At 41.6% G+C, this 20,253-nt stretch overlaps 2 protein-coding genes across 2 annotated transcripts in view; one reads left to right on the forward strand and one right to left on the reverse strand.

Annotated features, from left to right (window-relative positions):
• LOC149223833 (transmembrane 50A-like protein) overlaps window positions 1–11,557 on the reverse strand; it is a 65,721-nt gene extending 54,164 nt beyond the window's left edge. The window contains exons 1-2 of the mRNA XM_089385934.1: window positions 11,131–11,557; window positions 10,859–10,949 (exon numbers count right to left, since the gene is read on the reverse strand). Coding sequence (XP_089242060.1) covers window positions 10,859–10,949; window positions 11,131–11,263 — 224 coding nt within the window. The 5' untranslated portion in view covers window positions 11,264–11,557. The remainder of the gene's footprint in view (window positions 1–10,858; window positions 10,950–11,130) is intronic.
• A 5,222-nt stretch (window positions 11,558–16,779) lies between these two features.
• LOC149223834 (uncharacterized) lies at window positions 16,780–17,295 on the forward strand. The gene has a single exon (XM_089388009.1). The coding sequence runs from the start codon at window positions 16,780–16,782 to the stop codon at window positions 17,293–17,295; it is 516 nt and encodes a 171-aa protein (XP_089244135.1).
• Window positions 17,296–20,253: the final 2,958 nt, after the last annotated feature.

Raw genomic sequence — 20,253 nt, forward strand, 5'->3', positions numbered from 1 at the left:
ATTTGTCCACAGTAATAATACTAATGCTTGTGCAGTGAGGAATCTGTAGTGTAGCGAAGTATAAAGTACTGTTAATATGTTGTCATGCTCATTTAAAGTGCCCATTTAGTCAACTTTCTCATCTTCTTGGACTGGGTCAACTTTCTCATCAACTTTATCTGTCCTTGTAATCTCGGCATTTATAGTATGTCCATAATTTAGGTGTACACTATGTACTAAATACTTGCATGTTCTGATTTATACATGGTTAAAATTGTAATTTCAAGCATGTCGTTCACTTAAAAAAACCCTAAACTTCCAGAGTGCAATCATTGCGGAAATAGCAAAAAATTGAAGGAATTACAGGTGCAATTTTAAAATTTTGGACAAATTATTGATCAAGTAATGAAAAAAATTCTTCAAAATTCACCGATGAAGCATTTCGAGAATTTGCAAAAGTTAAAATACATATTTAAGTTTTTAACAGTGTTTTCATGTTACTCAGCCAAACTGTCCTTATAGAGCCGAATCTGTATATAAGATAAAAATGGTTTCAATGCAGTTTGATTTGCTCACCTATAAGCCTGTAAACAGCCATAAATGGATTTGTTTGCTTCTGAGATTTCGCTGAACATCCACTACTGGAAATTGTGGATTTACCGTCCACAATCTTTACATTCGGTGTTGTCGGCCTTCTCAATGTCCACTCATTCCTTCCATGATTAAAAAAACACACCAGTATTTTTATTTTGCATGCAAATTTATCAGTATCATGTACACGTGTGGTCAGGGTTTATTGATTTCTATGTGTCCAGAAGCTGACATGAACTTCTGTCACTGTAAATTGGTAGTGACTTAAATGGAAAACATGATAGCTGTGAGTGAATTATTTTTGTCAAATTTATTGCAATAATATTAACATTCATTATTTTCATGTGAAAGTAATTATGAATATATATTTTTTCACTTCATAATATTATTTTTTGTTGTTTCTATATATATTTCCCATCTATTTTATCAGTATTTCCATTTTAAACAAAAAAACTCAGAACATTTGAACAATCTGGAAAATTTGCAGAAAAATTTGATCAGCAGGTCTCAAAACAAAGTGTAGCAATGAGACTTGAGCCGAATTGTACAACAAAAAATGAAAAATTTGAACCATTATGAGTACAATTTGAAATTAGATGAAACTTGTACAAATAAATTTTAAAAGTCATATGATGGGCAGTGTAAAAATAAAAACGTCATAAAAAAATTCCTTGACGGGTAGGGTCACTCGTCAAATTTAACCCCTGATCCAAGCCGACCATTCCCAAACCCAGAAAAACAAAGAGAACCAAGCCTTCAGTTGCAACCAAGAAGCAAAAGGTAGATCCTGTAGTGCCTATAGTCGACCTCACCATCGAGGAACCCCAAACCGTCGTGGCCTCCCCAATTGTGGAATAATTCCCACCCTCCACCTCCAACTCCATTGTTTCACTGAACTCACGAGATCCATCCCCACATACAGCATCCACTTCCACAACCCTATTAGATACCATTCCCTCTGGGGCACAGCTAGGCACAGAAGATATGGAGGTTGACTCTATTGTTCAGTCTGCCATGACACTCCCCAGTGGAGAAAACATCACCACCTCCATGATATCCCTGCTATTAGAGTCGGGCCCACTATTGAGCGCAATGCCCGTCGCCTTGCAACCACTGGTTATAGCTATCGAGCCCTTTGTGGCCCCCTTTTCTTTAAATTTCCCTATTATTCCAAATCCAGTTTCTATCCCTACAACGCCCCAATTTGCAGAACCCTCGCAGCAAGCCACCTCGCCCCAAGGCCATTCTGATAAGTTTGTTGCTAGTGGGCAGCCTTTGCAGAGCAGATTCCCACATCCATCCACTATGCAGCAAGATAATCTTCAAACCTGGTCATCAACACAATTGTTTAGTTTCATACAACAAGTCACGCAACGGGCGGAACAAATTCACAATGACCTTGTCGCTGACCACAAGCAGCAAAAGCAACAAATCACCGCCCTTACAGCCGAAAGAGACCAGCTTCGCCAAAGCAATCAACAACTGCAGACACAAGTTGATCAGGTAGCTTCGTGGTTACAAATGCTTTGGCAGGCCATTGATGATGTAGTCATCGATGCTCTGAAGGACTTCTGTTTACACCCTGGTCGAATGTTGCGACCACATTCAAGCTGCATGTACCAGGTTGATCTCCACCAATAGAGAACTCAGACAGAGCCTCGACAATGCAAGGAAGGCACTGCCCAATCCTTCCACGGCCTATATTGATGAGATTGAACAAAGATCACTATCGTTGTCGCTTTGAAAGCCTCCATTTCTGACGCTCTGAACAATGGGTACATACTGATGGACCAAGTCCATGACTGGTCTGGCAATCTGGCAAAGAAAAATCAATTAGTCTACCCGCTTCGGCAACAAATTCAACAGCTCCTCATTGACATCAGGAGATCCAAGGACAAAGATCAGCAAAAGAAGTTCGAAGCAAAGGCAGCCTCTTTGGAAGTCCGGATCTAGCAAATCGAGGACAAGTCAGCGAAAACAAAACAGAAAATTCGGGATCTTCAACCCCCAGTCGACGCTCATGTCAACACCCTGCAAGAGCTCAATGATGAAATGGAGGAGCAGTGGGCTTCCCTATTGAGCAATCGACCAGCCCAGCCAACTTCTAGCACGACGACAGAGTTTATTAAACAAGTTGAGGCAATCACCGGACCCTGGCAAGCAGCACTCAAGGACTGCAATCGATTCCACCAAGACATAATTGCGGTCATACCAAAGTTGGGGCCTTCGTTTGGAAAAGAAGGCCAGCCTAACGAAGCAACAGCGGCACAACAAGAAGTAGCCGCGGCAGCAATAGCAGAAGCAACGGCAAAAAGGTCAATAGCACCCACATCACTAACAGTACCAAGGGAAGATTGACTTAGGGACGAGTCAATGGACTATGGTCGGGATCTGTTGGGACCTTCGTTTTGAGATTTTGAGGACAAAGAAGCCGATGACAAGTGGCAGGGACAACCGTTGGAGTTATGGAGTTGACAACCGCGGGTAGAATAGAAAATGGAAGATGACTAGCAGTCGCGAGAAGGAGCAGAGATAGTCGAGCAAGGGGAGAACAAAGGGAGTCGAGAAGGAAGGCAGTCTAGCAAAAGGAAGGCAGCACTGGCAGTCTAAGCGCATGGCAGAGGATAAAAAGCAGGAGAAAGAGCGAAGGAGGGTTGTTTTTGGTCAGTCAAGTGAGTGTGTGATAGTTAGAGTCTTCCTGTGTTGCGGAGGAATGTGAACATCTCCATGGTCCTATCTGTATTTGTTTATGCTGGTTATGTTGTTCATGTTATTGATGATCAGGCCTTGACCCTAATGTATTGTTTTACGTTATGTTAATGGAAGAGACTGTTCAGATTCACCTTGTGTTCTTAAGCTCTAGGTTGACACTATAAAATTTTTAATGAATGCATCTGGTTATACAGTTTCCTAATATGGCATGAGTAGATCAGTGTGATTGGGCTAATATAGATGTTAACCTATTATATTTTGGTATTTTCTGTTTGATATGACTCCTTTGGTGCCTAACTCCAACCTCATCTAACTTCAGTCGCAGCACGCCTCGGGTGAGACTCCTTACCCTCTCTGAGTAAGGAGAAAATGTCGGCGTTGCTCTAGACTACAACCTAGCCTTGTTGGCCCCTTGTGTCCAAACCCAGGGTCTCAACTCTGCTGTCATTTTCGTGCCAAAACCCAAAGTTGGGGTTTCCTGGGTATATTTGGTGTCTAGTTTTCATCTGTGTGTTTTAACTTTTGTCGTCAAATTTAATTTTCATTGTGCATGCTATGGTTAGATACTTAGCTATATTTGATTTTTCAAATTTCATATCTACAATTTTTATTAGTCTTTTTGAGTGTAAAATTTAGATAAAGTGCAAATCAGATTGTTGGGGATATGGAAAACTAACATCTACAAGGTGGATCAAGTTACCATTGGTGTTTAAGGAAGATCAAGTAATGTCTCATGCCTTGCCACAACCTACATGAGACACCTTATCCAATGTGGCCACTCACATGATCCTATCATTCTCAATGACTCACATGTTACCCTAAGTCATCTAGTTACATATGTTTTGGTCACAGTGGTGGGACCAATATTGTGGATTGTCATGGCAAACCAAGCTCAAGCGCCTCAGTTCTGGAATTTCATTGTCTCCCCTCCACTCCGCATTGTCAACTACAACTTGTTAGCCATTTCACTTGACAAGAATTCCCCATACTTATGTTGTTGCTTAGCTTTCTTCCTCTTAGGACACTAAGATGCATGATGGCCTATTTTGTGGCACTTGAAGCATTTCACATGACTCAAGGCTTTATTCCCCTAATTTGAAGAATTTGATTCATCACTGTTAATTTTAGGTATGTTCTATGCTTAGAGCAATTTATTTCAATTTTTCCAATTAGCTCAATATCTTTTCCAGATTAGCAAACACATCGGCATAATAGTAAATTGCAGATAGAACATAAGCATAAATCGCAGAAGACAAACCAAGACAAGAGGACACAAGATGTGGCGCTAGCCAGGGACAAACCCCAATGTGGGGAAACCCTTGATCAATTCTTCTTATATGTTCTTCAATAGTTCAGCAGAGAGAGAGATAGTACATATACATCAGAAGTCAACATATTGACTTATCTAAATAAGAGCAGAGATCTTCTCTAAGAAGATAGCATATGAGGTAGCTGATCTGAGTTGAGTAGAAGGCATACTGCTTCCACTGATCCAAGGTGACTCCATCACCATGCTGCTCCTCACTGTGCTGCACCTCACTGTGTTGCACTCAATCATCATGCTGGACCTCATTACCATGCTGCACACATCATATTGTTGCACCTTATCATCATGCTACACCTGTCACTGTGCTGCACCCAATCACTGAGTTGCTCTCATCATTGTGTTGCTCCCATCACTGAGTTGCACCCAATGCTGCACCCATCATGCTGCATCCATCATGGCATCCAATATGCTGCAACCATCAGCCATTGCACTCACCAGTCTTAGCTGCTTGCTATGGCTTACAGCCTAGCAGAGCAGCTAGACTCCTTTAACAGGTCCAAGGTGCAGTCTCCTAACAGTCCTCAAAAATTAAAATCTGCCTAGATTTGACTGCAATTGATCTCCAAGGGAAAACCATTTCCTTTACAATTCAGAATAGCCTTCAAGCCCTTAACAATGACTGAACTATGTCTATGCTAACTTCTTATTACAGTGGCATCCAAGTGGCATAGAGCAGTCATTAGAACATGATTATGACAGCCTATAGAGTGACTGATATGCGCTCACTCAAACCTCCTATCAGCAAGCAGTTCAGCCCTTTAATTTGACCCCTGAAACAGCTCTCTAATATACACGCTGATCAGTCTCTTTCTTGCTGTGGTTGAGGTTCTTTTGACTGCTGAAATAGGCTTCCTATGACTGTGATCAGACCTTCCTTTCACAGCAGCTATACCTCTCCCTTAAGGGCTTCTAGGGCTTTCCTCCTACTGCGGCTAGACCATATTTTATAGACAGCTTTTAGGGCTGCCTTGAAAGCAGATAAAGTATCTCCCTTTAGGTTTGTGTTTAGGCAGTAGGGCTTCCTCATGACAGCGAAGGCTAAGACCTCCTTTGACTACGTCCTTGATTCTTTTAGCATAGCGGATGAGGGCATGACATATCCCTCTTAACAGCGTCCATAGGGCTGCAAACGTCCTCCTACTTTCTGCGGCTTAGGGCATGATAGGACTGCGCATTAGGGTTTTTCCTCCAGCTGAGTTTAGGCCTCCTTCACCGTGCAAGATCTCCCTGCTTGGACTGTGGCTAGGCTTCATGAACTGCGGCTAAGTCTCCTTGTTTGGACTGCGGTTAGATCACCCTCTTTAGGACTGCGGCTAGGGCAGTATTCGACCTCTTCTTGACTGCGACCAGACTCCTAGGGCTTCTTGATTAGTCTCCTTTCCTCCTGCGTCTAGGGCTTCATCCTCCTAGATTTCTCTTGCCACTAAAACCCAAAACAAGTGGAGAGAAATCAAGAGTGAAGTGTGTGTCTAAATGACTATCAAGCCACCTCCTTTTATACTAAAATGTTGAGCACAAGTGGGGGTTATTTGGTTGCTGGCTGACCTTGACGAATTGTCCCATAACACAAATAAATTCATATCTCCATGAATACTTGTCAGAATCGGATGATCTTTAGATCAATCCTACACCTCTCGATGAGAGGAGTCCAAGAAAAATTTCAGCTGCCATAAATAAGATGATCCACATGGAGTTTGGCCCTAGTTGCCAATTTTAACAATCACACCTACCCCTCCCAGGTCCTGCCTTCTTACCTCCTTTCCTCACCTTCCTAATAAGGGTTAGATTGTATATCTCATCCACTCTAGGAGCAACTGTCTCTTCCCGTGTCTGCCCTTGGACAAAGTAATCCCAAAGTTTCTCAAAGGTGGGCAGCATCTCACGAGCATAAACAAACTATATGAAGGATTCTCAAGGTGATGAAAAAATATTTAATGTTATGGGCACTAACTCCTCCCTTGACCTTCTTCTTCATTGCAACAAGTTGATCTCTCAACTCAATATCTTCACCAAGTAGCTAGCCACCATGCTTGTGTCACTAATTTGTGGAGGTGTGTGGATTAAGCTTGTTCTTCAAGAGCATCTTGCAAGAAATATCCACACTCTAATACAGAGTAATCAATGCAATATGCATATCCATAACCAATTTTTTCTGTGATGTGCGGAATCAATTGGTCCACTGCAAAATACAAAGCAATTATCTTCGCTTTGGTCACCTTCATATTTTCTCCGGCCAATGGCAGAAGGTCAGCAGGGACTATAGCCCTTCCTTCTACAAAAGTCCAAGGATCAGACTTTTCCATCAACATCTAACGCTTGCACATCCAAGGTGTAAAGTTGGAAGCGCCCTCTCACCAGTTGCACTCTTTGAGATCCACGGTAGCCTAAAACTTCCTTGCACACCTCAAACAAATAGATCAGCTGAAAATAAAACAAATCAACAACCTCTCACAAATGTGGTTCAACCCTCACAAGGACAAGCAATTCTCCAAACATTGAAGTATCACAGGCATTTCACCCACAAACCTCTCACAGGTCCAAGCGCCTCTAACAGGCACAAATCAGTGTCATCACTGAAGCTAGGGCATCACACCCGCTGAAATCCTTCAACAGCTCCCTCACATAGGGAACAGCCCACCCAATAAACAGATTCTAGGAGATTTCAGATGCACAGCTCTGACACAATCTTGAATTGAATACAGAAAACACATGTATGTACTCATAGAAGAAAACGTGCAGCTAGGGATCTGAAAATTAGGTTCAACCAATCAACATTTCAGAGCGGATGATCCTAAAAGTCCGTATTGTACATTAAAAGTACAGACACTGCACAATAAAAGAAATCAGAACAGCAGATTCATAAATACTAAATCAGCATGAAAACATAATTCTGGCGAGTGGAACTGCAAAATAAAAATCTGTGCTTTCAATCACATAAATCACTTAGACTGATTGAAAATGAATACAACCACTACCTGCTTATTTTAAATAAACATTAGCTCAAAACTTCATCTATTTATCTATCCTAAGTGATGACCCTGCCTTTCTTTTATGTTTAGTTATAATGTAACTAAACATACTAAGTGGTGTGCCTCCCCAGATGAGTAATACCTGAATCCTAAGCACCTTCGGTAATGCACTCACATGCATCAATTGATGTTCACACATGAATGTGCCAACTCCAAGATAACCTGCACTTTCTAGGAATAGACCACACCCTCATGCAATGCACCTTATCACTAGAGACCATCTCCCTCTAAATATGGAATATGAATGTGCCTTCCTAAACTGACCAGAACATCCACTTCAGTTGCAGCTGGTGCATGCCAATAGGTGTCACCTTCTGCTATTGCCTTTGGAAATGGGTGCCTTGCATTAAGAATATTGTAATAGCTTCCATTTTCTTTAATCATTCAGGTCAATCCACATTTGGAGAACCATTACAGGTGTTTTAACGAGCCACATAGTGTGTTTCCAGCAGCAGGCGTAGAGAATAGCCACAGAAGCAGATAATGCCAAGTGTGTCTTTAGCCATGCAGACATTAAAAAAGGCACAAGAGCAGACACTGTGTATGATAAACCACACAATCCAAAAATTGCAATAAAGGCAATTGCAGCTTGTGAAGCAAAAACAAACAGGGAAAAAACAATTTCAATAGCCTCAACCATTAACATCACAGCAGTCCAGCTAAATACTCGATTCCATTGGCCAAGTGACTCCCCTCCCAAGCCCTGAAAGATATGACTCAACGCAGCACACGTGGGCCACTTGGTCAACAATAAGATGGCTGAATTATTGGACAATGGAGATTAAAAGGGGACACGATAATTGGACATATCTCCACCCTCCATCCATTTCTAAAATAGGAAATGCCTATTGGCATTAAAGATAGCATATCCAAAGATGCTACAAGCATGCATCTTGACCATTGTATGCCTATTAACTAATGCACCTCCATATAGGCTTCTCTAATGCACCTTCACTCCAAAAGGCAGTAAATCTGCACAAGGATTCATGGTTGCAACTGAACTGCTGAATGTGCTGCTTCTGAAAGTAGAACACTTTGGAGCAACAGGTAAAAGTTAAAACCATCAAAGTTTGACCTGCAGAATGAAGTGATGCAGATACAAAAATTACATGAGCCAAAGAAAAGAAACAAGAACCAAAAAAGATGCAGGAATGTAAGTATGAAAGAATGGACAACTTAGGAGAAACAGAAGAGGTCAAGTCAATAGATTGAGAATAGATTCTGAATCATGTGTAGAGAAGATGGTGTAGAAGATTTGAGTTTTCTTGGGAATTTTGGACTTATAAAAAGCAGACATGGGGAAGCAGATTAGGCTGGATATCAGATTATATAAATCAAAGACTTGACTTTCAATCAATTTTGTCGATCTACACATGTTCAGTCTGTTAAACACAAAGAAGTAATTGAGATGATGGATCAATTTAGTGGGGTCTTCAAACAAGATGGTAAGGAAGACGAGAAGCAGAATAAAAAAGTACTGCTGAATTATGTTCCAGCTGGCAGGTCTAACCATTCTAAAGTGGAAAGAAAAAGCTTGAAAGATAACTGCAAGTGATCTGCACAAGAATACGCTTGTGGAAGAGAGAGAGAACAAAGAAGGAAAATGAAAACTTCCTCTTCAGTTTGAGAGAAAAACTTTGAAAGGTGTACAGGTAATTTTTTCTTTCTTGTGAATGTACCAAATGATAATGATTACTAATATGAAAAACAATGTGAAAGATACAGAAGGAAAACCACCCTGAGCATCTGAAGAAGATGATGAGAAGGAGACACTCAAGAAACAACGTGGTTGAATAATGTTCAAGAGGGTAATCCTCCAAAACAAAGAAACAAGCACAAAAAATATAGAAGGTAGAAAGAAAGAAGACCCAGGTGTAATGAGTAGATTCAAAAGATAACTACAAGTCTGTAAATGCAAAATGTAGAAAAAAGTCACCAGACTCAAAACTTGAAAAAACTCAGCAATTGTCAATACGTGCCCCAGATGGGCTACGTTTTCCTCTTTTATGTTTGTTTGTCATATGCAGTTACTTTGGCAGAGAGGAAATTCACTCAAACAGACTCAAAAAATCAGAAAATGTATTATTTAAAGTGTACTTATCCATTTCCTGCACAAGTAAGAGTTCAAATTGCAAGTTAAACTTCGGGTTTGCAAGTTTGACTTGCATTAACCAAGTCAACTCGAAAAAACCCTGATTTTGACGTTAGAATGTATCTGAGGCTGCTGTGTATGTGTTAGAATGTATCTGAGGCTGCTGTATATATGTTACCACTACCAGAATCCTCCGAGTCCGAAAGACTCTCGAGTCTCACTTCACTGTGTAAGGAAACTGAATCAAGCCAACTCTTCCAAGTCTGACTCGGACACACAAGTCATACGTGAATCAGATCGACGATCCTAGCTTGCAAGTCTCATAAGTCAGACTTGACTGTCTATTTATAAAATACACAGAACAAAAAAATAACATTCATTTTGCTTGTTTTCCCGAGTCCTGACCTGATTCACGGTGAACAATCAGCAGACTGTCAACTATCTAGAATTCATGGCGTTTTGTATTATGTAGTGTCATCTATGATTCTATCCCCTTTCAAATGAGTTATGGTTGAAGAAATTCATTATTTAGACATTGTAAGCTTTTCATAATAATTATTTTCCTGATAGTTGAGTTTTAAGAACTCCAAAAAAAATCCCGCGTCAAATCACAAAATTTTCCCAAGTTGAAGACGACTTTGAATCTTCGGCTGGCTGAGTCATTTTCCCGAATTTAATAAGTTTCATCATACACCAAAAGGTATCAATGCTATTGAGTTCCCTGAGTGAGGCAGACAATCGTTCGTACACTAAGAGATCAAGGGACAGGATTGACCCACTAAACTCCCTCCATGGATTCATCCACACCAAAAAAAGACAAATAAGGACCACTTCTCGCTGTATGCTAGATCAAGATCAACTTTCTCTATTAATTACTAAACTATATCCAATTTCCTTTATCTCGTACACTGAAATTCTGCCAAGATACTTTGCTTAGGTAGATAAAGATGAGTTTCACTAACAATTTGTTTTTCCACTAGTTACTCAGACCCGGCACTTAAGCTGAAAGAAACCACTCTATGCAGTGCAGCCCCTTGGACCAAGTTTCTCAAAAATAGAAATATATGCAAAGCCACCCTAATCCAACCAGACCACATCTAGAAAATAAAAAGAAAAAATCAACGATACCTGCAGCTCTCGTCATCGTAGGGCGAGTAATCCTGAAGTTCATCTCTTCTCACACAATTGAACATCAACGCCGCAAATGATGCAAATATGCCTACAGTCATTCATTCACTGCAATCTACTCAGCTAACGGCCCTTACTCTTCTCAAACCCCCTCCCCAAAAAAATTACAAACATAGAATACAGACTCTTGATTAGCGAGTCGAGATTCAACAATGATGCAGGGATGGGTAATGGCATTTAACGCTAATCTCACGGAAGGGGGTACGAAATACCTGGTAAGTAATAAAGGAAGGAGATTTTGACGGAGCTGCAGACGACGGCATCGACCCAGATCCACCATGCGACACCAAACACGGCTCCTGATAGCCCTGGCCCGAATCTCGCCCAAATCTCTGCAAACTCCATCGCGATTGCTTCGCCCAAATGATTTAATTCAATTGGATTCTTCTTCCCCTTGCCCGTCCCAACGACCAAATTTTACTTACTTCACCTGTCTAGCTATCGTAGTATGGTTGAGAAGGAACTATCGAATTATGGTTCTCCTTTCAACCAAACAAGAAACATCAATCCAAGAAGGCAGCACGATCGGCAGACATGACAACCACACTGTACTTTAGGCTGACATCGTTTCGCCGTCCGAAGAATGTTACGGGGATTGCACCGGCGCTAAGTCTAGGACCGCATATGCCATGCCGGCAAAAGAGGATAGTCATGGTTCTCTCTTCATTTTTTTAATTGAATTAATGTTGTTTAATTTTGTCAATTTTTTTAATTATAGGAAATTGGCAAATTCCGTTAAAGGGCATTTTATGATTAAGTAAATTGAATTATTGTTAGTTAATTTTGTAAAAAAAAAAAAAATAATGGTTTTTAAAGGTATTATCTAGCTTATTACAAAAGAGGGAAGAGTTGTAATTTTTTTTTTATTATGAAAAGATATTTAATCTTTGAGTATTTGATAGATCAGGTGTTAAGATGGATTTATGTTGGTTATAGAATAGGAAACTCATAGTTTGTTTAAGTTAAGATGGATTTATGTTGGTTATAGGACATGAAACTCGTAGTTTGTTTAAGTTAGGAAGATTAAGGATGTTTTGTGTTAATAAGAGTTTGAGATTGTAATATTCCCACTTAGCATTATTGCTAAGTGAAATATCAATTTTGGTAAATTTTGTCTTAATTCATGTTTGCACTTAGGAAATGTGGGTTTAGAGGCCCCACATTGATTTTTGATTAAAAGCAAGCCCCAAACATTAGAGGTGGAAGAGAATATCGAGCCACTAGTGGAGCGTGGGGGCCACCCATGGAGAATTGCGGCCCACATGGAGAATACACATGCCTTGGAGGGAAATTCGGTGGGAGGAAATCGAGGTGGGCCCACATGAGCACGTTGGAGGCATTTTGACAAAAAGGAAGGAAAGGCACTCATTTGGTCATTCATTCATCTTTCAGAAAACTTGTCTTTGACATAGCACGCTTGAGCTGAAGCCAAGTCTGCAAGTGTTGTTTAGCACATGAGTGTTTCCGAGCGGAAATCTCAACCCTTGCTTCAATAGACTTCAAGTGTCAGCCCAAGGAGGGAGTTCCATCCTTTTCAGATTGTTCCAGCAATGGGAGTGCGAGTTTGTGGGGAGGAGTCACTAGCAGCAGCGCAGGGACTGCGCAGTGCTTGGAGGAGGCACACTTGGGAGTTGAGGAGTGAAGGGAGTTTGGGCCTGAGATTTGAGGAGGAGCTCAGGAGAGTATTTGCTTGGAGATTGCAGCTATTTTTGGGGCTATTTGCAACAGGGTTGATAGGTGGGTCGAATTCCCCAACAACAAAGCCATAAAGGGAAAAGAGGGTCGAAATTCCACAGTCAACCATAGGCCAATTACTTTGTGGGTTATTGTGGGTATTTGGTGGAGAGGCCAGGGTTAATTTCCCAGAATTTTATGAGCACTAGAGGAGGCCCTAGCAGCAGATCTTCACACCTAATAGCATATTTCTGGACAGTTCAACGCAGAGTCGAGAGATAGAGCAGCAACATACCTGAGAGGAACTTCTTATTGTTCATTTAGGCTTAGCTAGCTTGCCTTGAGCAAGCCCAAGTGCACTCTTTCCAACACCTCATTGTACCCTCTTCATATTCTAATAAAATGGCTCATCAACACAGTTTTTTGTGCATATTCATGGTTTGTTCCATGTGTTTAATTTTTGTGGCTTTTTGTCTATGTATGCTTTGTTATTTACTATAAAAATTCCCTAGGAATATTACTTTGGTATCAAAACTCATAGACTTAGCTCAGCCTGTGGGAGCAACATAGTCTATGACACAAGAGGATAAGCAAAATGTGACTTACCGGAGACAGAGATACAGGAGTCGAGAAAGACAGATGCAGATTACTCCAGATCCCATGATAATTGAACTGGAGTTTGGGGAAACAAACATGGCAAAGAATGAGGGAGATAGAAGAGATAAGGAGGAGGAGTTTGCTCATCATTTGTTGAAGGCAGTACAGGGCCTGTCCATGAGTATTGAGGAACTAAGGCAACATAATTGTGGCAACAACAAGCGTAAGGGAATTCAAGGGGAATTCTAGTTGGGTGAAGGCTCTGGTACTTTGCAGCACCACGCATCCCTTAACCCCAACATGCTTATTGTTCCCAACACACCACCTATGTTAGGTCACTATACTACTAGTGTAGCCCCTTATTATTATTAGTGCAACCCCCTTATTGTATTATTATGCCCATGTAATCCTCGTATTGTTATTATTGTGCCCCACAGAAGCCCACTATTGTTATTGTTGTGCCCTTACATTATTATTGTTATGTCGGCTCTAATTATATTATGACCCCTTAGACTCCTATATATAGAAAGGAGGTTTTGTCATTTGTATCATCCAAGAATTGTTCATTTGTGTAATGTAAAGGAGGTTTCCCCCTCAAAGATGCTACTTTTGAAGTCGTTGATCTATCTCTTTCTTCTATTTTTTGAGTTGGTTGCATAACATTTGGTATCAGAGCTTTGAATTCTAGGGTTTCACTGCTTCAAACAAGTCATCGTGGAATTTTCGCTATAACTTTTTTCTATGAAGTGTCAAATGTAAAAAAAAATCCCATTTGAACTGAAATCGTGATGAACCTTGTGACCAAATTTCAGATCTTGTCTCATTATATTTTTGGATACATGAATTGAGGAAATTAGGGTTTTTGCAAGCTCATGATTTCCATCTCAAGCAGGTGACCTTGGGAAAATCATCATAACTTTCTCTCTAAGCATCATATTCAAATTTTGTAAAAAGCGACAGAAAGATAACGAACTATAGTTTGTTGGGTATCGTTTTCAAGGCTGAAGATCGAAACAGTGACACGTGGTACCTCGTACAAGTTCGCTCTACTGAACCATTCTATAATCAGATCATCATGGGAGATTGGGCATAACTCTTCCTTGAAGAATTCATTCTCGATCAGACTTGTGGGGTCGAAAAGAGGACTCATAGGGCTACCACAAGCTGAACTTTTAGAACTTGGAGATCCAAAATTACAGAGTTACAGTTGTTTCAAGATTGAGCTCATACATAGTGGAAAAAAAAAATGTGTAGTTTTTTTTAAATTTGCATAAGTTTTGTTTGAGAAAGTAGTTTGAAGTGATTCAAGGGCCGTTGTGAAGCATAATTGTCATTCATTGATGGCCCGAAGAAAGAAAATAGAAACACCTAGTAAGCAAAATTGGATGGATGATTTGAAGAATGGAATGGAAGCTAAGATGGACGATATAGAAGCAAAACTTAAAGGCAACATGGAAGATTTGAAGATAGATTTGACAAAGTTTCTACAAGAAATGCTTACTAATGGCGAAAGGGTAGTAAAGGAAACTCATGATGAGAACAAAAGAACTGTTAATCATGATTTCATAGACTCTAACATTGGATTGAAGACCCACCATGTTCCAAAGATTAATATGAGGAAGTTCGACGGCAAGGATCTCATAACATGGATACTACAGATGGAGCAATATTTCGATCTCCATAATGTTCAAAACACATAAAAGGTACGTGTTGCAAATTTATATTTGGAACCCAATCAATTTGTATGGTATCAATGGCTTTGCTCTCGTAAACAAATTGTCACTTGGTCAATTTTTATGGAAAAAATGATAGCACATTATGAGGATACAAAAAGCAACACCTTTTTTAGCCAATTGATAAATCTCAAACAAAAGGGTTCAATGGTGGAGCATATTGAGGACTTCCAAAACTTGAATATTAAGAAAACCGATATTCCAGAGGAGCACAAGATTGGTGTCTTCACAAGGACTTTAAAAGATAACATCCAACATAAGATTCACCTTTGGGACCCTGATTCACTGGAGAAGGTATCGAGGGTGGCAAGAAAAGTTGAAAGCAAAATTATGGCAACAATTATATCCACCACTCATCACTATAAAGATGGGAGTGTTGTTTCTCCTAGTCTTCCACAACCTACAAGGTTAACACAACAATTGGAAGAAAAAATAGCAAAAGGGATTTGTTACAGTTTTGATAGCAAATACACTAAAGGTCATAAGTGTGCTGAGATGAAATTAATTTACATAAATTGTGAAGAGGAGAAAGAAAAGAATCAAGAAACGTCAAAAGAAGAGGATATACACCAAGAACTAACCCTAGAGAAAGAAGAAATGAATATGACCATATCTTGTAATGCAATGGCACTTTATGGATATCATCCACCACCCATCATGTCATCTTTAAGAGAAAATTCTAAGGTTCAAGCAGCAGAAGATCACATTGAGCATCAACAACAAGTTCTCCAACCCTTAAAGGATAACCTCACTTTGGCACAAAATCGAATGAAACAAGATGCAAATCAGCATCGCAATGAAAGAAGTTTTGATATAAGTGACTGGGTATTTTTACGACTACAACCATACAAACAAATGTCCCTCAAGCAAGATAAGAAGGATAATAAATTATCACCAAAGTACTATGGTCTTTACAAGGTTCTGCAAAAGATTGGTACTATGGCATACAAATTGGAGGTTCCTGCATCTTCCTGAGTGTCCCCAGTTTTCCATGTTTCATGCTTAAAGAAGGTTATAGGTGACAAGCTCTCAATTCAAGCAATATTGTCGGAACTTGATGAGGAAGGAAAAATAACACTGGAACCTAAAGTAGTCACGGAAACAAGAACCTGATGGGTATGAAATCGATCAATTTCAGAGAATCTCATCAAGTGGAAGAACTTACCCGCTGAAGATTCTACATGGAAGGACAAGAATTTTATATAGAAGCATCCAGAACTACTCAAGCGTTGAGGACAACACTTTTTGAAGGAGAGGGGCATGTTAGGTGCAATTTTACTAGTATAGCCCCTTATTGTTATCAGTGCAACCCCCTTATTGTATTGTTATGCCCATGTAATCCCCATATTGTTATTATTGTGCCCCATAGAAGCCCACTATTGTTATTGTTGTGCCCTTACATTATTATTGTTATGTCGGCTCTGATTATATTGTGACCCCTTAGACTCCTATATATAGAAAGGAGGTTTTATTATTTGTATCGTCTAAGAATTGTTCACTTATGTAATGTAAAGGAGGTTGCCCCCTCGAAGTTGAAGTCATTGATCTATCTCTTTCTTCTATTTGTGAGTTTTTGCATAACAACCTAGATCCACTATTCCAACATTCTTGACACCTGAAGTTGGTGGGCAGCAAGGGCAGGAGGAGTTTCCTATGGGGGACTACTTCTTGGAGTATCAATCCTATAGACCGGAGTTAAGGGAAGTTATCACTTTCAGGGAGTTTTGTCAGCTGAAGGGCAATAATAGGTCCACGGGATAGAATGGAGGAAACTACACGCAATGGATAGATTTGCAGCGTAGTGTGGGGAGATTGTTTCTCCCAACTTTTGATGGCTCTTCTAAGAGCTAAGCCAAAATGTGGGTAGAGAAGTTGGATGTCTACTTCCAGCTAAACCAAATGACGGAGAGGGAGGCAATAAAAATTGCCACGCTACATTTAGAGGGAGAAGCCCATGATTGGTGGTTCCATGGGCTAACCACAATGGGACATGTTGGGGTGACAACCTACGAGGATTTCACCAGGAGAGTGTTGGAGCATTTTGAGAGGAAGGATCCGGAGGAGCACTTTGGGGAGCTGACAAGGCTCAAGCAGACCAGGAGCGTTGAGGCTTACATTTCGGAGTTTTTGAGGTTGTTAGTGATGGTGTCAGATCTATCGGAGTCCAAGAGGGTCTTCATGTTTATAGAGGGGCTAGCAGAGCCACTAAAGGGACTGGTGAAGTCCAACAAACCCACTACCTTGCAAGATGTAGTGGGGAGGGCCAAAGATTTGCAGGATGCCCTACCAAGGGTTAGAGCACCACTACCACCTAGAGAGGGCTTCCCGCAGAGGGGGAGAGACACTAGAGCTCCACCATCGAGAGCCAACTAGGGGCATCGACAGTTGGATGAGGAGACCCGTAGAGACCTCCAAAGGAGGAAGTTGTGTTTTGCATGTCAAGAACCATGGGCTTCAAGCCATAAATGCGCAGGAGGAAAGACCCACTACATTGAGGTCTTTTCTGACAGTGATGTGGAGGATGATGTGTATCTGGAGATGGGTGGAGATGACAACGCAGGGCAGGCAAAGAGGGGACCACCACCACCACCCGCATCAAGGTGAGCTCCTTTCACTCCATCAGGAGGGGTCCTCGTATCTCTATGTGGGGTACCCAAGTTTTTTACTATGAGGATCAGGGGCACCGTGTAGGGGTAGCATGTCTCGATTTTAGTAGATAGTGGGGCTACCCACAATTTCATTGATGCACGAATGGTCCAAAGGAGGAGTATCATAACCATGGAGTTTGAGGGTTTTTGGGTTTTGGTGCCAATTAGCAAAACCTTGTTGTGCACACGATATGTTCTAGCTTTGACAATGACCATGGGGAACTACTCAGTGACAGATCACTTCTTCGTGGCGGATGTGTCAGACACTAATGTTGTGATGCGTGTCCAGTGGCTCTACTCGCTTGGCAGAGTCATTACTGATTGGAGGAAGTTGGAGATGGAGTTCATGGGGCCAGATGACAAGCCAATTTTGCTATGGGGTATGCACTCTTACCCTCCATAGATTGTCTCGTCTCAGAGGATGGAGGTAGATACGAGACACGGGGACATGGAGTGGGCTGTGGAGTTGAGGACTTCAAAGGCTAGGGGTCATCCCAAGCCACCGCACCCAGATATAGAGGTCATTTTGGACAAGTACCCAATAGTGTTTGAAGACATATCATCGGGTCAACCACTTGACTGGGGGTTTAAGCATACCATTGAGTTGGAGCCGGGAGCACAAGTCGCGATTACTACCCCTTACAGACATCCCAAGGCATACCAGGATGAGATAGAGAGGGTTATTCATGAGTTGTTAGCACATGGGCATATCAAACCTAGCTCCAACCCTTTTGCTTCATCAATTTTGCTGGTGAAGAAGAAGGATGGGCCCCTACGGATGTGCATTGAACACAGGGCCCTTAACAAGAATACCATGAAGAACCGCTACCCTACCCCACGTATAGATGAGTTGATGGATGAGCTAATTGGGGCGAAATTCTTCACCAAGGTTGATCTACGCTTAGGGTACCACCAAATCAGGATGAGGGACTAGGATGTCCCTAAGACTGCTTTCAGGTGCCACTATGGGAACTTCGAGTTCCTAGTTATGCCTTTTGGTCTAACCAACGATCCAACCACCTTCCAGTCCTGCATGAACCATGTGTTTCATGGATAGTTGCAGAAGTTTGTGTTGGTGTTCTTTGATGACATCTTGATCTACAACCAGACATGGGAGGAGCACTTGCAACGCTTAGAGACAATGTTGCACATTTTGGAGGAGCAACAGTTTTATGCAAAATTGTCTAAGTGCGAGTTCGTCTTGACAAAGATGCTTTACCTAGGGCACATCATTGGGGAGGGCAGTGTGAGGGTCCATGAGGAGAAGATCAGGGCCATACGGGTATGGCCAGAGCCCCGAAATGTGACCGAGTTGAGGGGATTTGTGGGCATCTGTACTTACTACAAGAATTTCGTAAAGGGATTCTCTCAATTGGCAACTCCCTCACCAATCTGACAAAGAAGGGGGCCTTTGAGTGGACAACTACAACGCAGGAGGCTTTTGATCGCCTCAAACAAGTCATGATCAGTTGTCCTGTATTAGTATTTCTAGATTCACCCAGCCCTTTGTGTTGGAATGTGATGGATCCAATGAGGGTATAGGCACAACTTTGATGCAAGGAGGGTACCCCATAGCCTTCGAGAGTCAGAAATTATTGCCCCATGAGAGGCTGTACTTTATCTATGACAAGGAGATGCTAGCCATCATGCATGCGCTAGCCAAGTTCAGACAATACTTGGTGGGGAATCGGTTCAGGGTCAAGACAAACCACAACAACCTCAAGTTTCTCTTGGAGCAGAAGCAGTTGCAGGAGAGGCAACAGAAGTGGGTGAGCAAGCTCCAAGCATACGACTTTGACATTGAGTATGTCAAAGGGAAGCACAACGTGGTGGCAGATGTGTTGTCTAGGAGACCGGCTGCCCTTTCGCTAATGAGCATTGCCCCGGATTGGAGGGCGCAGTTACTGGTGGAGTACTCCAAGGACTGATTTGCATGTGAGGTCCTTGATGGGGCGATGACAGATGATTAGTACAGGGTGATGAACGAGGTGATCTACTTCAAAGATCGAATTTACTTGGTTCCCAACTCCCAATTGAGGGAGAAGATTTTACGGGGTACCCATGACTCACCACTAGGAGGGCACCAGGGGTTCACAAAGACATATAGGGCCATCAGAGAGCATTTTGCATGGAGGGGCCTGAAGGATGACATTTTGAGGCATGTCAAGGAGTGTGACACATGCCAGAGGAACAAGGGTGAGCAGTCACACCCTACAGGGTTGCTACAACCTCTTCCTATCCCTAAGGGGAAATGGGAGAGTGTGTCAATGGACTTCATTACCAGGTTTCCCACAGTATATGGCAAAGACTGAATTTATTTGTTGGTTGATCGGTTGACGAAGTTTGCACATTTCTTTGCCATTTCATCCCGGTAATCGACCTCACAGGTGGCCGAATTGTTTTTCGGAGAGGTGTTTCGACTATATGGTCTTTCGAAGACCATTGCTAGTGACAGGGACAACAATTTCGTGGACGGATTTTGGCAGGAGCTATTCCGATTGGTGGGCACTGAGCTCACTCTAAGCACTAGCTATCACTCCTAGACAGACGGGAAAACAAAGATAGTTAACAAATGGTTAGACAGTTACTTGCGTAACTATGTGATGGGTCATCAACAAGCATGGATACGGTAGTTACACTTGGGAGAGTATTACTACAATGCCACGTACCTTATCAGGGACTC

Source organism: Pinus tabuliformis, chromosome Q, assembly GCF_031772625.1.
Source record: "Pinus tabuliformis cultivar Carrire ecotype Pingquan chromosome Q, CPIR1, whole genome shotgun sequence".
NCBI lineage: Eukaryota > Viridiplantae > Streptophyta > Pinopsida > Pinales > Pinaceae > Pinus > Pinus tabuliformis.

Bases quoted from the DNA above. Each gene is read 5' to 3' on its own strand.
- LOC149223834 (XM_089388009.1), top strand. From the start codon at position 16,780: ATGTGGGTAGAGAAGTTGGATGTCTACTTCCAGCTAAACCAAATGACG.